This window comes from Micromys minutus (genome assembly GCF_963924665.1).
Source record: "Micromys minutus genome assembly, chromosome: 24".
NCBI lineage: Eukaryota > Metazoa > Chordata > Mammalia > Rodentia > Muridae > Micromys > Micromys minutus.
Genome location: NC_137959.1, coordinates 28,904,100 through 28,928,208, shown reverse-complemented (window position 1 = coordinate 28,928,208; position 24,109 = coordinate 28,904,100). Strand labels below are relative to the sequence as shown.

Sequence of the window (24,109 nt, the reverse complement as noted above, 5' to 3'; positions counted from 1 at the left end):
TGAACCTGATTTATTAAGTAATCACATTCACCTGTGTTTCAGACCCTACATGTCCCAAGATATGAAATGGTAAACAAACTGCAGAAGAGAATTCAAAAACAAAATTAAGCCCAGCATGGTGGTACACACCTTTAATCTCAGTCAGAGAGTTCATGGCAGTCAGAGACAGGTAAATCTCTTGAGTTTGAGGCCAGCCTGGTCTACAGAGTTTTAGGCTACCCAGGGCTACAGAAAGAGACCCTGTTTCAACCCTTCCTGCCACTCCCCTTAAAAGAAATTAAAACTATCAAGAATCTAGAGAAATAAAACAATTCCCATTTTTCAGCCACACCTTTTCCTTTAAAAAAAATAAATAAATCAATGGAAGGGATGGATAGCTCAGTTGGTAAAGTGCTTGCTTTGCAAGCATACCCACAGAACCCATGTAATAAAAACAATACCACCACCAACAACAACAAAATAGGCATGGTGATACAAACTTGTAATCCTGCACTGGGGAGACAGACACACAGATTCCCTGAGGCTCACTGGCAGGCCAAATAGCCAATCTGAGTGAGATCCAAGCAAGCAAGAAGACCCCCCCCCCACTGCCACCCTAGCCCTCTTTTCCAGAACTGAGGGCTTTGTGCTTGCTAGGCAAGTGCTCAACTATTTAGCTAAGTCACCAAACCCAAGAAGACCCTGTCTCAAAAAAAAAAAAAAAAAAAAAAAACGCTGTACAGCACCTCTGGCAAGCACCCCATACTACACACATGTATGTATGTACACAAACACAACAATCCAGCAAAATAATCATGGACAAACCAAGGCCTTTCCTGCAGCTTCCAAACTCTCTGGAGTGACCTTAACAAGGAACTTTATAAAGATCTGTATGCTTTATGGAGAAACCGGGTTCACTTGTTTAAAGCATCTCTACTTTCTGGGCTAGCCTGTTCTTTCATATAGGCCAAGACCTATATCCTCATATTTCAAGGACACTTAGCTTTAATAAAAATAAAATGTCGAAACCCAAATAAAAACCTTACTTTTTTTGTTTAATTTGTTTTGCCAAACACAGTGAAAACGTCAGTCTAATTGTACAGAAAATAGAATTTGTAACCAGTAGCAAACATAACGAGATAAACCTAAGTCCCTGTTAAGCTGGATCTCCATCAGCAAGTCACCCAGAGCCCTCTGATAAATGACCTTCTAGGTAGTGAGGTCCTAAGAGGCAGAGGATCAACTGGTCCCCATCAGAACCACAGACTGCACCTGAAACGGGTAGCAATGAAAAGGAGAAATGATGTTACTGAGATCTCTTATCACTACACACAGCAAAGCTGTCTCTGATTGCTGGCCAACCTTAAGATGTGGTTTTCTCAAACCCACAGTCCCTAAGAGTCCCATCTGCACCTCTCCAGAGTAAGTTTCAAGTTCAATGGTTCTGAAGCCTTTGTATAACCAGAATCTGTAACAAACTGGGGAGTGAGAGACAAAGTCATAATTGCTGGTGTCACCAGATTCTGAAGTCTCCAACTCCTACTTCAGGAGGAAACGAGAGGGTGCCAACTGACCAACTGGAGTCCCGCTGTCCTAAACCTCAGCACTGTCAACCAGAATATTGGGGAGTTCAACATCTGCCTGAGGATTCCTTGGGCTGGAAGGAGTCACGAATTCTGCAGGTTTCTGGGAAGAACCATTCACATTCCGTGCTTCTTGCGGATGACAGCCATGGCAAGCAGACGATCCTTCTCTCGAAGTTCTTCACGGAGCTTGGCCTCGGTAAGACGCAGATGGCGGATGCTACCTTTCATCTCTTTCATCTTCACTTCCATCAGGGCCAAGATGTCCCGTTGCTCGTTCAGCTTTCGCAGGAGCTCCTCTTCCGTGGTACCCGACGACAAGGAGTATGAGTGGTCGGAGCCAGTATCAGGGAAGCCCTCTTCCCCTACCACCACCAGCTGAGGGCCCAGAGTGCACTCAGCGGCCTCCAGCCCAGCTGTAGCAGCCTCTAGCTCTGACGCGGCGGCAGCGGCGGCTGCCCCTTCAGCAGCTGCAAACTCTACTTGCACTGTAAGGTCGATGGGCTTCACATCATCTCCCGAGGAAGTAGTGGGCGCTGGAACCACGGATCCCGGTGCCTGATTGCTGTCTACAGCGGCCTGAAGGGTAAGAAGCACGGCCGCAGAGGCAGACACCAGGTTCGGCTGCAACTGGGTGGTCTGGGCAGTGGAGGAGGATGGAGACGGCTGCTGTTGCTGTTGCTGTTGTTGTTGCTGCTGCTGCTGCTGCTGCTGCTGTTGCTGCTGTTGCTGCCTACGGCGGGCTGCCGCAGCTCCCGCAGGTCTCCGAGCTACTTTGCGCTCATTGACGCCACGCAGCGGGAAAATGGTGGGAACGCGCACCGTGTAGGTCTTGCGGCCGCCCTGGAAGTGAACGCTGCAGAGCCGGTGGCCCGTGGTGGGCTGGAAGGTGGAGAAGCACCCACTGACGCCAGCACGGGACACGTTCTTGAGCCAGAGGCGCCGCAGCTCAGCGTCCTTGGGAAACGTGTAGAAGTGCAGCGCCTTGTCCCGGTGTGAGTTGTTGTAGCAGCCCGGTACGCAGCACGTAAAGCCAGGCATGGCTGCGACGCGCGGCCCGGCCCACCGGCCTCTCGAGCTCTTCGACGGCCGAGTATGGCCCCCGCCTCAGCTCCTCGACGGGCCGCGCCGCGCGAGACTCTTAGAGGCCTCTCACTATTGCCGCCCGGCGCAGTCCTCCCGGGCGGAGGCCCCGTGCCCAGAATATGCTTGCGGACCGCCCGCGCCGCGCTACCCACCCGGCCGCCCGCCTGCGCTTCAGAGTCGGCCCGGGGGACGCCGCGAAGGACCGCCTGGAAAGGAGGACTACGCCCCCCACAATGCACCGCGCCAAAAGCTGCTCACTTCCGGGACGGGACGGGCTTATTCCGGCTGCTTTCCCGGGCACCGCGCCATCCTGTTCAGAGTCGATTATTTTCCAGATAAAGCTCGTCCTAGGCGAAGGGGAAATGTATTCGAATGGAACGTTGTCGCATGGGCTACCCCTCCTCACAAGGACCCGGAATCCTGATGGTACGGGGCGCGTGACTCGTGAGCGCAAGCGCTCTGGATCTAAGCACACAAAGACTACAAGTTCCATGGTGCCTCTGAAGAACATTTGGGTGCGGTCATGGACTGCAGCGCCGCCTAAAGGAGAGGTGGAGTTCCTGCAGACCAGGATCTGAATAAGGTTCTGTAGCTTTCTATAAAAATCCCCCAATCCCCAGTACCTTGGAGATAAAGGCAATCTTTACCCTGGAGGAAGCCCAAGTCAGCCCAGAAGAACTTCTGGAGTCACTTTCTTATATTGGGAACACTCTTTCGACTCTCAGTTACCTCTTATTTGGACTCAATGACCTAAACCAGATTCCTACTAGCTGATTACTATGTGCCAGACAGTGAAGGGGAAAACACATTCAAGGTAATTTTGAGCTGTCAGGTCCACCTTAGCCCTCACTCTCCTGGAGACTGATTAGAATGCCTTTTGTATAAAGGATGAATAAGTGCCAATAGATGTCTAATCGATAAAGGCCACAAAGAAGACAATGATGAATGGAGGCCTGGGTAGATGATAGGCCAATTAGAAACTTGGAAGTGAGTTGTATCAGTGCTTGGCCTCCCAAACCTCCTACCTAGGGGAAGTATTGGGTGACGCAACAGGAAGGACATAGGCCTGCCATGTAAGTGCCGGGATAGGGCAGCCAGAATAGAGCCCAGAAAAATTACAAACTAAACATTGGTAGACAACTCTTCAAGAAACCAATAAGTTGAGTTTCAAGTGAAAAAAAAAATTGTATTATAGCAAGACAATAGTTGGTCTTCCTCCCAGGAATAGTCTTTGTGGGTAGGACAAGCCTGGTGGTGCAGACCTGTAATCCTGGCTGGTTGAGAAGGACAGCCTGGGCTACAAAGCGAATTCAAGGCCAGTCTGGGTAGCTTAGTGATACCCTCTCTGGAAATAAAACAGGGCTAAGAGAGTGAAGTGAGAAGAGAGTTAAACACTTGCCTACCTCTCTAAGGAGAAACAAAAACAAGACAGAAGCCCATATATGGCCATTGCATTTCTAGTAGAGCCAATAAGATCTTGGTTATTTATGTGGGCTTTGCTCACTTATAAATAAAAGAAAAATGTCACTTTTCTGGTTTAAGCAACTGGGTCCATAGCTGGAATCTCTTCACATCCAAAATGGATTACCCAGTATGTACACTTAGGATGTGAAAGATGTATATCCACTGGAGTGAGTCGTTTATACAGTAGCACAAACACAGCCTGGGATGATGGTTCACATTTTCTTTCTTTCTTTTTCTTTTTTGGTTTCTCTGAGTAGCTCAGTTGTCCTGGAACTTGCTCTGTAGACCAGACTGGTATCAAACTCACTGATTACATCTGCCAGCCTAGTGATGGGATTAAAGATGTGTGCTACCACCTCTTTTAATAGGTCACAATTTTAATTCCAGTATTCAGGAGCAGAGGCATGCCAATCTCTGAAAGGTTTAAGTCCTGAGTTCAATTCCCAGCAACCACATGGTGGCTCACAACCATCTGTAATGGGATCTGATGCCCTCTTCTGGTGTGTCTGAAGACAGCAACAGTGTTCTCACATACATAAAATAAATAAATCTTAAAAAAACAAACAAACAAACAAACTTGGACTGGTGAGAGAGCTCAGTAGGTATTACTAGTTGCCACCAAGCCTGGAAGACCTGAATTCAGTCCCTGGTACCCAAATGGTAGAAGGAGTTTTCTGGTTTCTACTTGTGCATTGTGACACAGACATAGCCACACACATATAAAATAAATAAAGATAGATAGAAAATTAAAAATAGCAGGAAGTATTTGGGTGGTGGGTGAATGCCTTTAACCCTACTACTCAGGAAGCAGAGGCAGACAGAGTTTGAGGCCAGCTGGTCCACAAAGTGAGTTCCAGGACAGCCACAGAACTACACAGAGAAACCCTGTCTCAAACAAAAGAGAAAAGAAAAGCAGAAAGTCGTCATCCATGCCCACATTCTCAGTTCTGAAAAGGCAAGAATAAAGCATGACTTTAGTACAAGTTCAAAGCCTGCCTGGTATACATGGTAAATCCAGGCCAGACAGGGCCATGTAGCTGATCTCAAAAATAAGGATGTAGTAAACATGAAGTTTGTTTGCTTAAATGTTTGTTTGAGTTAGTTCTGACTTTGTAGCCCTGGCTGGTCTGGAACTCACTGTGCAGACCAGGCTGTCCTCAAACTCACAGAGATCCACCTGCCTCTGTCTCCAGAGTGTTGAGATTAATGACATACATCACCTTTCCTAGCTCAAATAAATCTCGAGGAATTAGATTTAGGTAATTCACAGTGACCATGAAATTTTATCCACTAAGGCCTAGTAACTGTAGATAAAAAGAGACTGGATCTAACTGGCGAGTTAGTTCAGTTGCTCACTGAGCCTACAGGAAGCTCTAGGATTGATGGCTAGCACTGCAGAAATGGTGTGTGGTGTTATGACACTGTGGGAAGCTAGAGAGTAAGTAGTTCATCATCAGCTGCATGGTAAGTCTGAGGCAAGCCTGGACTACATAAAACCTGTCTCAAAAAAAAAAAAAAAAAAAAAAAAAAAACACCACAAGACCTCTAAGAAAAATAATTTAAACTGGGTGTGATAGAAAACATCTGTACTCTCAGTCTTCTGCTCTTGCTCCTGCTCCTTTCCCCCTGTGTGCCCTGAACAAACTCTGTTCTATACTAAAAAATAATAATAATAATAAAGAAAAAGAAAGAAAACACCTGTAATCCAAACAAACAGATAGCAGGAGGCTTAGAAGTTCAAGGTCATATTAAACTACGTAGGGATTTTGAGGTCAGCATGGGCTACATACGACTATGTTTCAAAAACAAAAGGTACTTGCACACGTGCGTACATGCATGTGTGAGATTATCAAAATCTAGCGTAGTGGCCTACATTTGCAATCGGAGTATTCATAGGGTAAAGGCAAGAGGACTGCCTAAAGAGTTTGACCCTAAAGGTATGCCTGGTGTATGAATTGATCAGAGCAGGGCATCGGATGCCCTGGCACTGGTGTTTCTGGCAGTTGGGTGCTTCCAGTAAGGGTTCGGGTCCTATGCAAGAGCAGCAAGTAGGCCTTACCACTTAGCCATAGTTATAGTCCTCTAGTTCTTTTTTAAAGATAATTATAACTCCCCCTTTTCTTTTAGATGAAGAAACCATAAGGTTTGGTTTCATCCTTCCCCCCTTTCACCTCCACCTCTCCCCACACACACCCGGTTAACAGGAGACCACCTCCCAAATCAATTTACAATCGAGTCAGATCCTACTCTCCAGCTGTTGGACTACAATTCCCGTGGTGCCATGTGGCAGCATCGCGAGACTTGACTCAAAAGAGGCGGCGGGAACCCGGAGCTTGCAGCAGCTGGAGCTGTTAGGAGGGGTGGGTCCTGAACATGGCGGACCTCAGCAGTCCCGACGGCGATCCGACGGTACGTACGCTCTTGCGGCGCGTGTTGGATACAGCGGATGTACTCACTCCGAGGCGACGCCGGAGCATTCAGACCAAGTATGTGAGAGTGTTGTCCTAGCAACTAGAATGAATGGGGGGTGGTGTCTGCGTCTGAAGAGGAAAACAGACTCAGAGTACTAAGTCTGAGATGCTGAGATCTGACTGTGTTCCTAATCAAATTGGACTCAGCTATGCTGTTTTGTACTCTCACCGTATGCTCTAGGGTGAGACAGGATTCTCACAAGAGTGTTGGATCTCTAGAAGCAGAGGGTAAGACTGTTTTCTAGGCTGTTTTATCCAACTCAGACCAAGGCTGTCCTGACATCTATCCCTACTAACAGACAGATGACTTCATCTTTCCCAACCCATACAGTCCGACTCTCTCTGAGGCTCCCATGGGAAGTCGGGATGCAGGAACTGGAAAGCTGCTTTTCTAGAGAGCAGGGCTTTGACCTGACTTTGCAGAGCATCTTGAGGAGGCTTGCGAGCAGAAGATACCGAAGTTGGCATTCACCAGTCTAAAAGAATGCCATCCTTTTAAAATGGAGACTTGTTCATGATAAGGTGTTTTCTTTTTCTTTTTTCTCCAAAGTGCTACGATTGATCCTAGTACTTTGGATTATGCCTGCTAATTAAACTCCCTACCACTGAGTGTCATCTCCTGCCTTTTTGGTATTTCTTTGAGAAAGGATCTCACAAAGCTGCTTTGGCTTGGCTTGAAACTAGCCCAAACAGTCTTTGAATTCACTATCCTCCTTCCCTGACCTCCCTGATAGCTGGGATTAAAGAGTTGGTACCAACAGACCCTTGTTCATTCGAGAATTGACATTATGCATTTACTGTATGTATTTATGTGTTTGTGAAAGAGTGTGTAGGTCAAAGAACAACATGCAGAGTCGGTTCTTGCCTTCCAGCATGTGGGTCCTGGTCATTAAATTCAGGATGCCAGGCTTGGAGGCAGTGCCTTTAACCACTGAGCCATCTGGCCAGCCCCTCCAGCTTGCCTGGGGAGCACTGACAGTTCTGAGACACGATGGACTGGGGAAATAGGGCTGTGGTGACCCATGGGGAGCTTAATGTCGCACCATAACAACTTGGAAGGCTAAAAATAACTTACATTTCCTACTTGGATTGTTACTCTAATGCCCAGAATGGGATGCTCTTCCAATTTGTAACCTATGTGACGAACCTCTACTCATCTTTTCTTACTGTGCTAGACTTAACTTCTGTGAAGCTTTTCCTCATCCCCTGCTAGATCAGTCCACGGTCCATCTATACCTCAGGACTATACCCTTCCTTCCCTTTCTTGCTGGGGACTATGAAAGGTACCAGTGGTTTCTGTGATCCTACACCTGAAGGAATGGCTTTTAAACTACAACACCTTGTGAAGGCAAATGTCGCACCTCCAGCTCCTCGACAGAATTCTCAGAGTAGGTTGTTTTGTTTTTGTTTTGTTTTTGACATAGTGCACAAAGAAGACGGTCTCAAACACCATATGCTACAAGGCAGAGTAGCCAAACAAAGACAAGTACCAGAAAGCATTCCCATGGAGCTGGGGTAAGTGTCCAGCCCACTCCGTGAGTGACTTTATAGAACCCTAAAGTCTAACTTGAGTTAAAGTCTATTTTTGTTGTGAAGCCTAACTTGAGAAGTTCTCAAGTCAAAAAAGAGACTAGTGGTGGTTGTATCCATAGTCAGTTGGCAGATTGGCTCGTGTTCGAGGTCGTGGGCACCTGGAGGAACAGACACCCCGGACTCTGCTGAAGAATATCTTACTAACTGGTAAGTGGGTGTCAGCCTGCCAGTTAAAGTTAGGTGCTAGTCCAACAGTCAGTCCTATGGTGTCCTTCTTTTTTAGCCCCACCCTTTCATTGCTATTTTTACAGCCCCAGAATCTACTACTGTGATGCCAGACCCAGAGGTGAAGCCAGCACAAGTACCAGAAGTGGCCAGGTCCTCCAAACGGGAAAGCAGTCGGGGAAGGTACACAGTGAATTTTCCTCATAGGCTAAGCCACCTCTTGGGATCCCCAAAAACTAAAATTGGGCTTTCTGACCAGTCTGAGATAAACTTCATCCTTATAGCCTGGAGCTACAACTTCCTGAACTGGAGCCCCCCTCAACCCTGGCTCCAGGTCTAACAGCCCCTGGCAAAAGGAAGCAAAAGCTGAGATTGTCAGTATTTCAGCGAGAAGTGAACCAGGCATTGCCTCTCTCCCAAGGTGAGACCTAGGAAATACCTGAGCTGTTTTCTGTCTTCTTGGGAGGTAGAAAAGACCTGCGAGAGCTTTCATGGGCTTGGGTAACTGACTGTGGATTCTTCTTACATTTTCTTGATGGGCCCTGATAGAGCCACGTGGAAATGCTGATGCTTCGTCCTTGGCCAGGTACTGTTCCGTTTTGCAGTTTATACAATACGGTGGCCATATTCTAAGAGATGAGCCCCCTTGGGGAAGCTGTGCCTCAGGCTTTTCTTGTGTCTGCTTCCATCTTAACAGCTCCTTCAACCTCAGCTTTGTCCCACCTGTTCAGCCACAGACAGTAGAGAGACCTGGTCTGGCTCGAAGACGTCCCATACGCCGACCTGTGAATGTCGGTGCTCTTTTGCAGGATCTGGAAGATAATTCCGTAACCTCTGCTCTTTCAAGTAAGGTTATAATTTGCTCTTTTAGCTTTAGGGAGAAGCTACTACTCTATGACAGACATGAGACTCTACTGAACTCAGGGTTGCTCCACTTTTGATGAGATCAGGAATACTGAATTGAGCATGGCCAGACATCCAGGAATTTGTTTTCTTTACAAAGTACTACTTAGTACTTTGGTGTATTGGTCAGGGTTCTCTAGAGAAACAACTTACAGAGTGAGTGCAAGCGAGGCAATCCCTCATTGTCAGGAAGCCTTTGAAAACCCTCACAGGTTTCCTGTTAGGTGTTGTTTGATCTCTGCTGGACATGAGATTATTGTAAAACCACTTTTTATTTTAAAAATTACCCTATAAATGCAAAATAATTTTGTTCAGCCTGGGCAAGTAATTCTTGATTTCTGCGAGTTCCCACGGAGTAGTATAAGATAGACAGTAGACATGGAAGGATTTATAGAATGGCTCACAGGCTGGAGGTCTCAGCTGGTCTTCAGTATATGCTGGAGACTCAAATAAGTAGGCTCTGTTGACAGTGAAGGAATAGACTTGGAACCAAGATCAAGAGAGAAAACAGGCAGAGAGAAAGCAAGCTTCCTTCTTCTAGGACCTTTATACATAGGTGGCCAGCAGAAAGTGTGGCCCAGATTACAGGTGGATCTATCCCCCCTCAAAGATCTGGATTAGAAGTGGGAAACATCAAGTGATTTAAGAAAAAAAATCCCTAACAGGTATACCCAGTCATTTGGATTTTAGTTAATTCCAGATGTAGTTAAGGTAACAACTAAGAATAGCCATCATAACCCAGTGTTCCTGCCTCGAGTGTCCTTGCAGCTCTAAAGATCTAGCTCCAGAACAACCAAGGCTCCATAGAGAAACCCTATCTCAGAAGAAGAAGACTAGACCATCAGAGTGGGTCTAGTCTTAGTGTCTCTGTGGCTTTTATTACTTTATATTCTTGAACTACAGGGCTGAGGGTGGAAGAAAAGGGTGTCCTATAGTGAGTGGCTAGTGCCTGCTAGAAGATGGGTGGGAGAAACAGGTTTTATGATGTTAGCACTAACCTGGGAACCTGATGGACAAGTTGACATTTGAGAGAAGTGCTGAGCAGAGGATATGGACAGTTGAGGCATGAGTAGTCGGTTTGCGGGGGGGCTATGAGCAAGTTATACAGGCTGGGGGATGTCAGAGGAAGGGTAGCCTAGCAAGGGGAGGGAAAGGGAAGGTAACAGCCTTAGAAGGTACGTTTATCTCATTCTGGAGTTTCCTTAGGCAGAAAAGCCCTGAAGGTTCACTGCCTCCACCTTACAGTCCCAGGTTTTACCAGGTGGGCCTAGGATATAGAATTTATCTGGCTCTTGATCTCCAGGTGACAGTCATAGAACGCCTGTTGCTGCTCTGCCAACGGATGTAGTGTTGGAAGACACACAGCCTTTCTCACAACCCTTGGTTGGCCATTCCCTTAGTGTGCGTCACTCTCTGCCCAACCCCACTCACACTGAGGCTGAAGATGCTGAAAGAGCTGTGGGCCCCAGCACACCAAGCACGGGGACTGGGCTGCAGAGCCGGAGTGAGTATGAGGAAGGCTGACTTGGGTGAGAGTTAGCAAGCATAGGTAGAGGTTCCCTCCTCCAGCCCTTGTGTGCCCAGGAGTCCCTCCTTTCCCCAAGAGCAGAGTCCGAGTAGGGCCAGGAGCGTCTGAGTCACTGCTGCGGTGCTACTTGTCCTCCCTCAGTGAGCAGAACTGGCTTTGGTGCCTCTCCTTTGCCCTTCTCGGAGCCACAGCCTCAGCCTTCAGAACTAAGAGAAGTTGTGGGATCCAAAGAGGCTGAGGAGTCCAAGGATCAAGAACAATCTTCAGGGGATGAGGAAACTTCTGACAGGCCAGGTAAGAAGCTTAGGGTAGGTATCAGTAGGTGAGTGTTACTAGCTTCTTCGGTCCTATCATACAGAAGAACCAGGCTGTTTATGGGAACTAGTAGTTCTAGGGGCCAGGGGGAATAGGGCAATCACTTAACTAGAGTTCTATGAGGCCTTTAGGAATTAAGGAGACTAGGCCTTTATAGCTATGTGAAACGGTCAAGCATGAACCCCTTGTGACACAACTCTTTCTCTGCAGCAAGTGGAGAATTATCCTCCAGTGCCCATGATGTACTCCCAGCTGAACAGCCACGTCAGTTATTTGAGCCACCCCCATCACCTGGAGCTGCAGTGTAAGAAACCCTGGTTGTTGGGAAAAGGATGCCCTGAAGTTGGCATTGTGCACTCTTAAGTCCTCATAGACATGCAGATGATTGCCAAGCACAGAGCTCAAGTCTGGTAGTTATAGCCTGCCTGTCATCCTGGTGCCTGTCCCTAGATGTTTAGAAGAGCTTAGATGAGAGAGAAGCTCCTAGGTCATTATGTAATCATAGGTGGCTTCCTGGAAGACATTAGTGGGTTTGGGATAGGCGGTGATGGATTACTGAGGGGAGAGACTGCCCAAACTGAGGTTTAACAAGCTTGAGTAGATACCAACATAAATGTTGAAGTTTGACTAGGATATTGGGTCTAGACCGGAGGAGGATCAGGGTCACAGAGAAGAACCAGGCTGTTTATGGTCATTATCATCATTATCTTCCTCCTCCTCTTCTTTTTCCTTCTCCTCCTCCTGGCTTTTGAGACAGGGTTTCTCTGTCTAGTCTTTAACTTTCCTGGAATTCAAGCAATAGCCCAGGCTGGGCTTGTACTCAAATTCACCTGTCCCTGCTTTTCCAGTGCTGGGATTGAAGGTGTTGTCTCCTCCCCCACCCCACCCCCATTGGATTTCTTGTCAAGTTACTTAATTTGCAACAGTCCCAGGTTCAGTAGAGCCAGCAGGACTTGTCTTCAAATAGTGGCCTCTCCAAATAGCAGTTCAATCACCTGTCTACTCCTGTCCTCAGCTTACCTTCAGAGCCCCTGGAGTCTGTGCCAGCCAAGCTTACGTCCAGGACCCGAACTGCAGGTCCTAGGCACCACCAAGACCCCTACAAGGCTGGACTGAGTCACTATATGAAGCTCTTCAGCTTCTATTCTAAGATGCCTGTGGAGAAGAAGGCTCTTGAGATAGTAGAGAAGTGGTGAGTCTAGCATGTGAGTGGGTAGAGGTGCCATTTCATAGACAGAGTCTTTAGTCTGTTCTATTGCAATTTTCTTGGCAGCCTAGACAAGTATTTCCAGCACCTTTGCAATGACCTGGAGGTATTTGCTGCTCATGATGGCCGTAAGACTGTGAAACCAAAGGACTTAGAGCTACTGATGCGACGGTAAGTGCACATAAAAGGGAGGCTGAGTATGGGAGGCTGGTGCTAGTTCTGTTTGATCCTGTTTTCCTCTCTCACAGGCAGGGACTAGTCACTGATCAAGTCTCGCTGCATGTGCTTGTGGAGCGGTTCCTGCCCTTGGAGTACCGGCAACAGTTTATCCCTTGTGCATTCAGTGGCAATTCTGTCTTCCCTGCACAGTAGGACTAGGCCTTTCCTGGCACCTACTCTCCCTACCTTGGACATCTTGAACCCTACACAATCATCAAGGCCTCCTCATCTCCTAGCACCAATAAAGTCTCACAAATGGGTTGTTCTTTTTGGTGCCTGTCTTAGGACCTACCCAGATCGCCTTCCCCCAGCCTGAAAAATAGTATGAATTTAGATAAAGAATTTTATACTAGAAGAAGGTTAGCAACATTGGAGTATTTTCATTGCCCGTGAAGACTCTAGCTTGCTGGCTCTGTCTCTTGAGGTCCTACACGCCTTGTGTCTGCCATCTTAAGTCGATCAAGTGCAGTCTCAAGCTTTATCGAAATTGTCCCCTGCCTCTCCTCATCCTCCAACAGTACATCAGCCGCAGGGATCTGATAGGCCTGGCCCAGGTAGACACCCAGAGTCTGCTTGTCCATGGTAGGATCGATGTTCATCAGGGTCTCACGCATCTTCAGTAGGGTTACCTCTTCAAGACTGCCCACAAGGAAAGAAAGACAAGTATACAGGTTTGAGCTCTTCTCTCTGTACCCTGACTCTGAAGTGTCTATAAACTATTCAGATGGGAGTAGTACCAGCATGGTACCTGTTGCCTGGGGAGATTCATCACCCGAGATGCTCTCTGATAGGACTTACCCCCACCCAGGGCCCAGGGCTACTCACAGATCCATGCCTAGCTCCTGCTTCAGTTCTTCTAAGTATGCTTCCTTCTCACTCTCATTCTGTTCCCACAGCTTTTGCACAAATGGCTCACTCTGGCCTTCCTCATCCTGTGGGTGGGGTATGGGAGAAGGCAAGGTGAGGCCATTTGACTGCAGTTTAAGACTAGAGAAGGGACTGGCAAGTTATGTGTCCCTACCTACCTCAGCAAACAATGCTCGGTAGTTTAATGTGTCTGTGTTGCTGGTGTCTGGACCCCAGCCTGCTGCCTCCATTAGCTCCTGAATCTGCTCTTCCTTCTTGAGAGGAAAGGTAGTCTTGAGGACGGTGCTACAGGGAAAGTAAAATTTCCAACAGGGTCTGAGTGACTAAGTCTGCCAACTCACCCTCCCATTCCTCCTGGGCCGTCCCCATTATTTCAACAGTTGAGTTTTTTGGTTTTTATTAAAAAACTTATTATTTATATGAATACACCGTAGCTGTCTTCAGACACACCAGAAGAGGGCATTGGATCTCATTACAGAGGGTTGTGAGCCACATGTGGATGCTGGGAATTGAACTCAGGACCTCTGGAAGAGCAGTCAGTACACTTAACCCCTGAGCCATCTTTCCAGCCCCTCTGCAGGGTTGTTTTTGTTTGTTTGTTTTTTGGTTTTTTTTTTCCGTTTTCATGGTTCTTGAACTCATAATGATCCACTTGCTTTAGTCTCCTAAACTTTTTGTTTTGACTTGATTTATTTATTTTATTTATTTAGAAAGGGTTTATATCTATGTTAATTTGATTGCCAGAAACTCACTCTGTAGACCAGAATGACCTTGAACTCAGAGAGATCCTCCTGCCTCTGCTTCCCAACTGCTGGAATTAAGAATGTGCACTACTTTGGCTGGCATGTTTTGAAACAGTTTTGTTCTAAGCTGGTCTGAAATTAAATGACTCCTGCTTTTTTTTTTTTTTTTTTTTAAATCTCTCAAGTGCTAGAATTCCCAGCATATGCCGCCACACCTAAAGAACACCAGGCTTTGAGGCTGTGACCCTTCCTGTGAGGCTCCCCTTTCCCTGCATACGTGAGAACCTGACCAGTCAAAATAATGGACTAGAGTCTGGAGTGGTCTGACCAGTCTCTTACCAGAATTGTTCGATGGTTATTAACCCCTCGTTCTGAGTGTCAACATTTATCAACTCCTTCAGCAGATGGGACAGTGTCTCTCTTTGGTTGATATATACAGTCTCCAGTTTCTACAATGAGGGAAGCGGTTACTAATATGCTGTTTACTAGAGTAGTGGCAGGACCATTGTGTGCTTTCCGTTTTCCCTGGGCCAAAGCTCACCTTTCCCATCAATACTGCATAGAACTGACTCATGATCTCACTGGAACGAAAGAGCTTGATATTTTCAAAAATGGTGTAAGCCCAGGCCATGGCTTCACCAACCCCAAAGCGACGCTCCAGAAAATTAAAGAAGAAATCTGGAAATGACTCCTTCTATAGGGTGAGGAGAAGGCTTGGTCAGTGTCCCAGGCTTATTAGACCCCCACCCTACTCCCTACCATCTTGAGGGAACTCCTTAAACTGGGTCTGAGGTTTTGCGGAAGGAATGTCTTATAACCAACAAAAGCTGACCTGCTCTTCTGCTATACGCTCCTTCCAGGCTTCCTTAAGGAGATTTACTACCTCCTTCTTGCTGGGCTTCTTGTTCTTTACAGGGCCATCAAACCGAAGAAATGGAGGGATAGAATCCCCAAAGCCCTGAAAGGCAGGTGTCAGTACATGATTGGACCCCACTGTTGCCCTGTTTGTAAACAGAAATGAGTTCTAGATGGTTCCCCCAGAATCTTAAATGGCCTCTGGCTCAGGAATTCCCCTACCAGGCCAGGAAAGAAGTCTTTCTCCCGAAGCAGACCCATGCCGATTTCCTCCAGAAGTACATCCACCAGCTGATCACTGTTCTTTCCTTCAGCCAGCACTAACCAGCGTTCTGGGCCCCCCGCTACGACACCTGCAAGTTGGGAGAGGAAGCTAGACCCCAGTCCATGTCCTTCAGCAGGCCCTGGCGCCCCAACAATCATCATTACTTTCGCATTTGGTCCAGTCAGGTCGTGGTGTGGAGGTGCGCTGGATCTCCTGCAGCTCATTAAAGAACTGGTCCCGCTCCTTTAGTGTGCTCATGTGCAACTGCAGCAGCATCTCATGTTCCTTCCGGACTTCTTCATAGTCACCTTTCAGACTTTCTAGCTGTAGGCAAGGTGATTGGTCCTAGTTACCCACCCTGACCATACCCTACCATGTCAAACTCTACCTGTCCACCAAGCACCTGCTCTTGAAGTTCCATGTTGGTCTTCTCTTGCATTTCAAAGTCTCTCCTAGGTACCACATCTCCAAAGTTGGCTTTCATCGTGTTAAGTTCCATCTGCGTGCGAGTCAGGTCTTGTCGAGTCATCTTCAGTGCCAGTGTTAGCTTCACAGGATCTTCTCCCCAAACACCTGCCAGGGGTGTATCAGTTTGTCACCCTGGCTCTAGGGCTTATATTCAAAGTTGGGTTGAATATTGCTTGGGACATGTCCTATACCTGAATAGAGTGGACCCTATAGGCTCATATGCTTGAATACTTGTTCCCCATTTAGTGGAACTGTTTGAGAAGGATTAAGAGATACAACCTTGGAGAAGGTATGTCACTGGGGGCAACCTTGAGGTTCCAAAAAACTCAGTACCATTCCCACTGTGTTCTCTGCTTCCTGACTGTGGATCAGATATGAACTCTGAGCTGCTGCTCCTTTGCCATGCCTGCTGCCATGGTGGTGACAGACAGGTTTCTTTTGGAGCCTCAAATCTTAAATGCTTCCTTCTATAAGTCGTTGTGTTTCACCACTGCAATAGGAAAGTAATATACCTTCTCTGCTTGGGATTTCTTGGGTCTACAGCATCACCAGCCTAAGGGTTCAGGATTAAGTAGAGAACCCTAGGACATGTGGTGCTAGGTTTCTCCTCGCCAGTCTCAGCTCCCAGCAGTGTTAAATTTTCTACTTTATTCTGTGATTCTCAATCTAGCACAAAAGGTCCACAGCCCCAGCTAATGGCCCAGACATCTCCTACCATGTATGAACACAAGATAATAAAGATATTAGGAATGTTGAGTGAACAGGGTAAATCGTGATAGACAGACTTGGGCACCTAAGAAGAAATTACATGGCTTGGATTACCTGGGCTCTGGGCTAGTGACATGTCTTCTCGCTGGTACCTCAGTTCATTCAGGTCCCCGATGAGAATTTTGCGAGCATCTCGTTCAGTAAGGTAACGCAGGTACTCCTCAGCCAGACTCTTCCTCAGTTTAGCCACCTGGGGAGTGGGAGATACAGTTGTATACTCAGTGGCTTTTGGAGTCTTGGTTGGCAGCTAGTTACTCCAGAGGGTGAAATGGTGACAGTCCCCTCAGCTTAGGAAAAGAAAAGCAATCAGTTATGCCTGAGTACCTAGCAAGATGTCAGTGTTTCTGCCCATGGAGAGTTTTCTGGTGCCTGGAGCCACCTTCAAGTCTATGTTGCACAGGGCAGAGGGAAGACAGTAGGAGGACTCTTGGGAATGTGATAGCTCCTCCATTCCAGGCAGAAGGGTAGACTGGGTTTGGGGTTGCCTCAGTCACCACCCCAGGCTACAGGTAGAGCAGGAGCATGAGGACTTTGTGAGATCTCCCACGTTCATTCACCTCACTCTGCAATGAGATCTTCTCTTCATTCTTTTTATCAATGAGTTTTAGCAAATTCATCTTCTCTTTCTTGAGCACGGAGATCTCATGCCTCTCCTCGGCCCTCATAGCCAGAATTCTCTCACTACAGTCCTCGTTCACAGTGACAATCTTGGCCTTCAAGGGCTCCAGGGACCGGATTTTCTCTCTTTGGTGGGCTAAGCAAAAACAGGTGGGTTGGGTGTGATGGTCCATGCCTTTTAATCCCAGCACCACACCAGGGAGGCAGATCTCTGAATTAGATGCCAGCCTGGTCTACAAAGCAAGCTCCAGGACAGCCAGGAATGCACAGAAAGACCCTGTCTCAAAACAAACAAACAAACAAACAAAAACAAAACAAAAAAACAAAAAAAAACAGACAGGCAGAAAATCCCTTTATCAGGGCCACAGAGAACTAACCACCAGGAATCATAGATCCTTGGTTGCCCAGGTCATTAGTCTTTTGCCTATTTGTGTGTCTGTGAAAACCCATGTGTCTGGTGCTTGCAGAGACCAGAAGAGGAAGTCAGATCCCCTGGAAATCACTTTGCAGATAATTGTTGACTAACAAGTAGGTGCTGTAATTCGAACCCAGGTCCTCTGGAAGACAGCCAGTACTTAACTGTAGGGCCATCTCACCGGTGCCTCTCCACTCTCTCCACATACTTGTTTTTAAAGGAAGGCAGCAGCTAGGGATAGAGTGCTTGTTTATTATGTATGAGACACTAGGCTCAGTCTCCAGCCATGTAAAATCAAAAACAAACCAGGGGCTGAATCATGATAAGGGTCAGGACCTCTCCCATGGAGAGGCTTAGGAACCCATCCTTCTAAGCCTTCCGTTCTGTAGCTGATTAGTGCATCTGCCAGGTGAGGGAACCTCCTTCCTTCCAGAAGAATTTACTCTCCTCAGATTCCTTGTTTACTACAGATTGCCTCACCATCCTTCTAAAGGATAGAAGGGACGGGGGAATGCAAAATCACCAGAAAGTTCAGTTGGTAGTAGAAAATTAAAAAGTCAGAATAGTCTGTTCATTTCAGGTGGGGCCCAGAAAGGAGCTGCAGTCTTACCCAGCATCACCTCATATGCATTCTTGATGGAGGATAACAATGGCTTGTATGTCTTGAAATCCTCTATGAAGAACTCAAAGATCTCCCTGTAAGGCTGCCATAAAAAAAAAAAAAAAAAAAAAAAAAAAAAAAGGAACCTATCATTGCCTGACCCATAACCCCCTCCCCTCCAGTGGGCTCAGAACTGTCTCCATTTGAGACTGCCAGTGACCTATGTCTGACCAAGTACCACCCAAGTCTTAGTACCATGGAGCTGGAGAAGAGGGATGGGTATGAGGCCTTGCCTGATGCCAACTCTGAGGCTTAGCAACCCACTAGTGTGGGACAAATATATCATTCTGCCCAAGCTGACTCTAGCTGCCCAGGCAGTCAGCTTCTTGCTTACCAGATCCTGTATCTATTAGTCTCTAGCCTGAAGGCCCTCTCTATATCAAAGACCTATGGGAACAGGACATTGAAGATTCTAGCTAGCTTCATGTTCTGAACTCAAAGTGGAAGAGAGAATACTCCCTTCAAACTTAGATCTAGAATGACTGTGGGTGTGTATGCATGTTCATAGAAGTTTACATTAGGTGTCTTCTTTGAGATAAAGTCACTCACTCACTGAACTTGAAGTTCACCAATTGGCGAGGCTGGCTGGCTAATAAACTCCAGGAATCTGCCTGTCTCTCTCACAGGCAACCCACAAGTACTGGAGTTACAGATGCAGCTGGGCCTGGCTTTTTAATTAGGTGAGTTCTGGGAATCCAAACTCAGGTCCTTACACTTGTGCAGTAGGCTTTTCAGCAAGTGAGCCATCTCATCCCTCAGAAATACTCAGACGTGAAAGGAGACTCTAGGTCTGCAAACACTTCTGGAGGCAGAATTACCTACTAGAATGAACATAGGCTCTGGAGCCAGCCTTGAGTTGGAATCCCAGCTCTACCACTTCCTTGTGGGATGCCTTCAAGTACCCAGAGCCTGGCACATGGGTCAGCATTCAGTAAATGCTTCACTCATGTCTAGGTCAGAAGTCTTGTGATTTTTTTTCATCATTACTGAGTTCCTATCTAATGTGTACCAGAGTCTAGACTACATCTAAATTGACCAGTCTCTTTTTTCTGAGCTGGTTCCTTACATTTCTCATTGTTGCCACCAGGCCAGAGGCTCTGTCAAAGGACTTGCCTCTTTTCAAAGAGGAATAGTTGCAAGATGGAGGACCACTTCCCTGTGAAACTCTGTTATTCAGTTCTGATGCATGAGGTTTCTTTCCACCCTTGACATGTTGGGTCTGTGGGTTCTGACCTGTAGCCTCAGTTCTTGTGCAGAATCCGTACTCAGGTCCAGCAGGAGGAGTTCCTTGCGCAGATAGTTCTCTAGTTGCTCCAGGTACCTGGGCTTGGAGATGCTCAGGGGCGGCTGCCAGCTACTGCAGAGGATGGTGGGCTGAGATGTCACTAGCACCCATAGACCTTTGCACTCTTGGTCGGGGCTGCAAACTCCACTAAGTTCTATGTCCTGGACCAAAACCTAGCCTAGATCAGCCCATCCCCCATTAGGCTGGCCCTGGCTTACTTGGCTCGATTCCGGCTGTCATCTGAACAGGGCTTTCGTTTATGTAGAATCGTCTGGCCGCTGGTATATGTAGGCCATGGTGACAGGTGGCCACCCATGGATAACTGCAAGGGCTTAAGGGAGGGACAGCTGGGGTTACTATTGAAATATTAGTCTGTCCCTTCCATTTTTAGTATTGTTGAGGACTGAACCCAGAACCATCTCACACAAGTTAGGTAAGCACTATACTACTTGGCTGTTTCTACAGCCTCTTTCCTTTCTAATATTCTTCTGTATCCCTACACATACACACACACACATACAGACACACACACACACACAATCTTGCTATATGGGCCCATGCTGGCCTTACACTTGAGACCTTGTTTCTAGCTCCTATATGCTGGGATCATAGTCATATGCCAGTATACCTAACTATACAGACATCGTTAATATGATCCATAGTTAGGACTGTGGTCGTCTTTTAGTTATAGATGGTTAGGATTATATATCGCATCTTCCTTTTTAGCACTGTGACCACAGGTTAACTTCTCTGAGCCTCAGACTTTTCATCTGTAAAGTAGGAGTAACAGTAGTCAGCATCCCAATGCATGAGACAAGGATGTCAGGAGAAAACTGTGTAGTAACTGTTAGGGACCCAGTAAATGTAAGTTACACTCTTCTATATTGTTAGAGGACATTGAATGCCTATACTATGACAAACAAATCTGAATACCAAAGAGCTCCAAGCCCTGCCTTTTGTGTATAACATGCCAAAAGCATAAAGAAGTAGGAGAGGAGGGTAAGTCCAGGCTAATGCCTAGATGGAAAAGACACACCGGACTATAGATATGTAACAAATGAAGCTTGCAAGGGTGGCATCCTTTGGGGAGGAAGAAGTAGGTGAGGGTCCCTTAGTGAATGGGGTTTCATTTTGGCCCATTAGCAGATGCATGTGGTACAAAATGCTATTTATAGCTTTAAAAAAATCTTTTCATTGAATATGACATAGAAAAATGCAATAAACTGGGTGGTGGTGGTGCACACCTTTAATCCCAGCACTCTGGGAGGCAGAGGCAGGGGATCCCTGTGTTTGAGGCCAGCCTGGTCTACATCATGAGTTCCTGAATATGTATATGCATAGTGAAATCCTACCTTGAAAAAACCAAGACCAGTAAATAATAATAATAATAATAAGCTTGTATAGTATGCATCAAGTCCTGGTTCTGTCCCTAGCACTGTGTAGTGTGAGTGCCTGCCTATAATCCTACTGTTTGTAATGTGTATGTTCTAGTTGTGGAGACAGAGCATCAGAAGTGCATGATTGTCTTCCACTAAAAGATTAAAAAAAAAAAAAAAAAAAAAGTCCATCCTGGTGGCAGAAGAGTCAGGTGGGTCTCTGAATTCTAGGCCAAGCTAAACTCAAATCCAGGTCCAAGACAGCTAGGGCTACATAGAGACCTGTCTCAAAAAGTAAACTATCTGGTAATATAATTGGTAATATATCTGGTAACATGTACACGATGCCAGCACACCATGATCAAAAGTTTGATGCCAGCCTGAAATACATAGAAAGACTCTGCCTCAAATAAGCAAACTATATGGGCTGGTACACACCTATAGTTCAAGCACACGAAGGGTGCAGACTTGGAGTTCAAGGATCACCTTGGCTTCACAGAGAGTTTGAGGCCAGCGTGGGCTACATGAGCAGGCAAATGAATACTCCATTCAATGTGGAAGCAGCTGCTTTCTGGGGGTGAAGGCTTCTGCCCAAGAGCTGCTAGAACGCTCAGTGTTCTTCTGAGTTCCCTGCTCTTTGCTTCCCCCTGCAGGTAAAAACCGGAGGGTGCCCTACTTATGGCCCTCTGGTAGTTGGTGACACCAAAGTGGGGGAAAAAGCAAAAGTGCTTGGACTGCAGGTCTAACACCGAGTTAAGCATATAAAAGCTGGCTGAGGACAGGATGGAACTGGAGGTCATCTTACGTTCCTATAGATTCCATATTTGCTCTCTTCTTCTTAGACAGGAGCCTGGTCTTGGCAGTCCCCAGCTTCATAACGTATTTGGCCTCTATGTTCCCAAATCCTCCCCAAGGAATTTATTCACCATACATCCAGATTGCAGCCTCCGCTTATATATTTAATTTTTACAAGTTTGTTCACTTTATGTGTATGAACGTTTTGCCTGTATGTAAGTGCACCTTAAGACATGCTTGAAGTCTGCAGCTTCCGGAACTGGAGTTACGGTGTGACAGGGCTCTAGTCAAGAGTAGCAAGTGCACTGGGGCATCCACTCTAGCCCCATCAAATATGATGTTTTCCTCTGAAATTTGAACAGTGTTTTTTTTTGTCTGAATTACAACCCAATATCAAAATAACAAAAGCTCCAAATAAGGCATGCTCACTGGGAAGTACTTTCATAGCATGTGTTTGATTCAAGACACTGAAAAAGAAAATCCAAAACAAAGCTAAAATACTTAGTAAGGTAACAGGCAGTTTTCCTTTCTGGGGAGGGAAGAGGCAAGGAGAAAGCATTTTGAATGGGATCTTTCTATGTAGCCCAGGTTGGCCATGAACTCAAAAGCTTCATGTTCTGGCCTCCCAAGTGCTGGGATTACAAGTGTGTGCCACCATCCTTAGCTGACCACATTTATTTTGATACAAATACTTTTTAAGAAAGGGTCTCTCTTGTGTGGCCCAGGCTGGCTGAGAGCATACTATTAATGAAGCCCAGGCTGGCTTTAAACTTGCAGCAGTTTTCCTTAGCCTTCCAAGTGTCAGGGTTACAGGTGTGAGCCACTGTGCTTGGTCTAATAAAAAAGTTTAAAAAACAGGAGTGAGGAACTTAGCGCCAAACTCAATAGAGAAACCCTCTGGACTGTGCCTTCACAAGCTTGTGCATAAGTATTTATAGAACTCGAGCACTGTATCAGACCTAAGAGCATAAAGACAAAGGCACAGGTCACAACAGACAGTGTCTGGTACACATAACAAACTGATGATGGAATGAAGCCCATTTTGGAATGCTGAGTTGCGAAGTGAAAGGTGCTGAAGAAAGGGGCTAAGCCAGCCTGGGGCAGCTTTCAGATAAGGAGGAGGGACCAGCATGCTTTCACCTCCTCCCCCAGAGCCTGGTGAGCCTGACTTCTCTGATTGGGAAGAAGCTAGTTTTCTGGGTTATACTTTGGGGTTGTAGGTGGAACAGACAGGTTGTAGAGGGTGACATGTGGGGTTCCAAAAGAAGAGCATCACTAACCAGTGTCCTTCGTTTCTGAGAAAGCTTTCGTTTCTCAATGCCCTTGGCTTCCGGAGTCTCTCCTGAAGACTTTGTACGTGTTCTGCATAGAAAAGAAGCTGTGGTGGGTGACAGAACCCATGAAGGGGAGATTCCTCCTCTGACCCTTCCCCACAGAGTATTGTGGCTCTCCCTTCTTTTTAAAACTCCCCCCTTTCTGTCTGGCTGTCTCTCTCTCTCTCTTCTGTCTCTCTGTCTCTGTCTATCTCTCTGTATGTGTGTGTGTATGTGTGTGTGTAGACTTGTGAGTCTATGCACTTTGAGTACAGGTACTGGTGCAGCCCACAAAGGGCATTCATTGTTTAATGGTAGAAAGAGTCTGTAGGCCTGGCATCTGGGGTTTCAAAAGGATCAGATTTGAGCAAATTGTTTAACCTCCTTTAACATTTTTTTCTTAAAGAAGTAGACAATTCTTCTGTTCCAAACATTTTTGTAAAGGCTAAATATGAGTGAGTTAAGCACCAGGTGGTAGAGGCACAGGCCTTTAATCCCAGAGCTTAAGAGGCAGAGGAAGGTGGGGCTCTGTGAGTTCAAGGCTAGTCTGGTCTACAGAGCTATTTCTAGGACAGCCAAAGCTACACAGAGTAACTCTGTCTCAAACAAACAAAGAAAACAAAGCAAAAAGATTTTGAGATAAACAAAATACTACAAAGACTAAAATAAGTATACAGGTGTTAATTACAATAGCAGATTAGGAGAAAAATGGATCCTGAAGAGATCTTAAACTTGAAAGTCAAGCCTCTTGGGAAGGGGCTTGCTCAAGGTAGAAAGACATTCAAATAGAAAAAGAAAGGACTACATATATATGGCCATTGTGACCCAAGTGGGAGAAACAGAAGAGGTAATTCAGTGATCTGTCGGGTAAGGGTATGCTGCTAGGTAGATTTGCATACCATATGTTCGTTGGTTTTGCTAGCCAGTGACCTAAGTATGTTGCTGTACCCAAGTTTCTTTGCTCATAAACAAAGTGAGACTAGAGCCAGGTGCTAGTGGCACATGCCTTTAATCCCAGCACTCAGTACACAGAAGCAGGTGGATCTCTGAGTTCTAGGCAGCCTGGTCTACAGAGAGGATTCTAGGACAGCCAGGGCACAAGGAGAAACCTTGTTTTGAAAAACCTAAAGGGAAAAAAAAAGTAAAAGTAGTATTACCCAAATGTGT

General features: G+C 46.4%; 3 protein-coding genes across 3 annotated transcripts; 1 reads left to right on the top strand and 2 right to left on the bottom strand.

The window, feature by feature from the left end:
• Positions 1–791: 791 nt before the first annotated feature.
• On the bottom strand, positions 792–2,849 carry THAP11 (THAP domain containing 11). The gene has a single exon (XM_080937099.1). The coding sequence runs from the start codon at positions 2,601–2,603 to the stop codon at positions 1,680–1,682; it is 924 nt and encodes a 307-aa protein (XP_080793225.1). The 5' UTR covers positions 2,604–2,849; the 3' UTR covers positions 792–1,679.
• A 3,636-nt stretch (positions 2,850–6,485) lies between these two features.
• Positions 6,486–12,666, top strand: CENPT (centromere protein T; the record flags this gene model as incomplete). The annotated part of the gene is made up of 13 exons (XM_080937093.1): positions 6,486–6,598; positions 8,008–8,098; positions 8,236–8,323; positions 8,428–8,524; positions 8,626–8,762; positions 8,891–8,927; positions 9,039–9,187; positions 10,548–10,748; positions 10,914–11,066; positions 11,298–11,391; positions 12,103–12,279; positions 12,361–12,465; positions 12,543–12,666. The coding sequence occupies 13 exons, from the start codon at positions 6,486–6,488 to the stop codon at positions 12,664–12,666; spliced, it is 1,566 nt and encodes a 521-aa protein (XP_080793219.1).
• Positions 12,667–12,911: 245 nt separating this feature from the next.
• TSNAXIP1 (translin associated factor X interacting protein 1) lies at positions 12,912–22,969 on the bottom strand (the record flags this gene model as incomplete). Its single annotated transcript, XM_080937098.1, has 15 exons — positions 22,910–22,969; positions 19,677–19,789; positions 19,407–19,530; positions 18,123–18,216; positions 17,037–17,233; positions 16,534–16,669; positions 15,647–15,816; positions 15,408–15,567; positions 15,201–15,331; positions 14,956–15,081; positions 14,665–14,817; positions 14,463–14,572; positions 13,539–13,665; positions 13,339–13,445; positions 12,912–13,152 (listed from the first exon to the last, which is right to left on the bottom strand). The coding sequence occupies exons 2-15, from the start codon at positions 19,772–19,774 to the stop codon at positions 12,912–12,914; spliced, it is 1,974 nt and encodes a 657-aa protein (XP_080793224.1). The 5' UTR covers positions 19,775–19,789; positions 22,910–22,969.
• Between the last annotated feature and the right edge of the window lie 1,140 nt (positions 22,970–24,109).

What these genes read in the sequence shown, in the direction of transcription:
- THAP11 (XM_080937099.1), bottom strand. Translation starts at nt 2,603, where the DNA reads ATGCCTGGCTTTACGTGCTGCGTACCGGGCTGCTACAACAACTCACAC.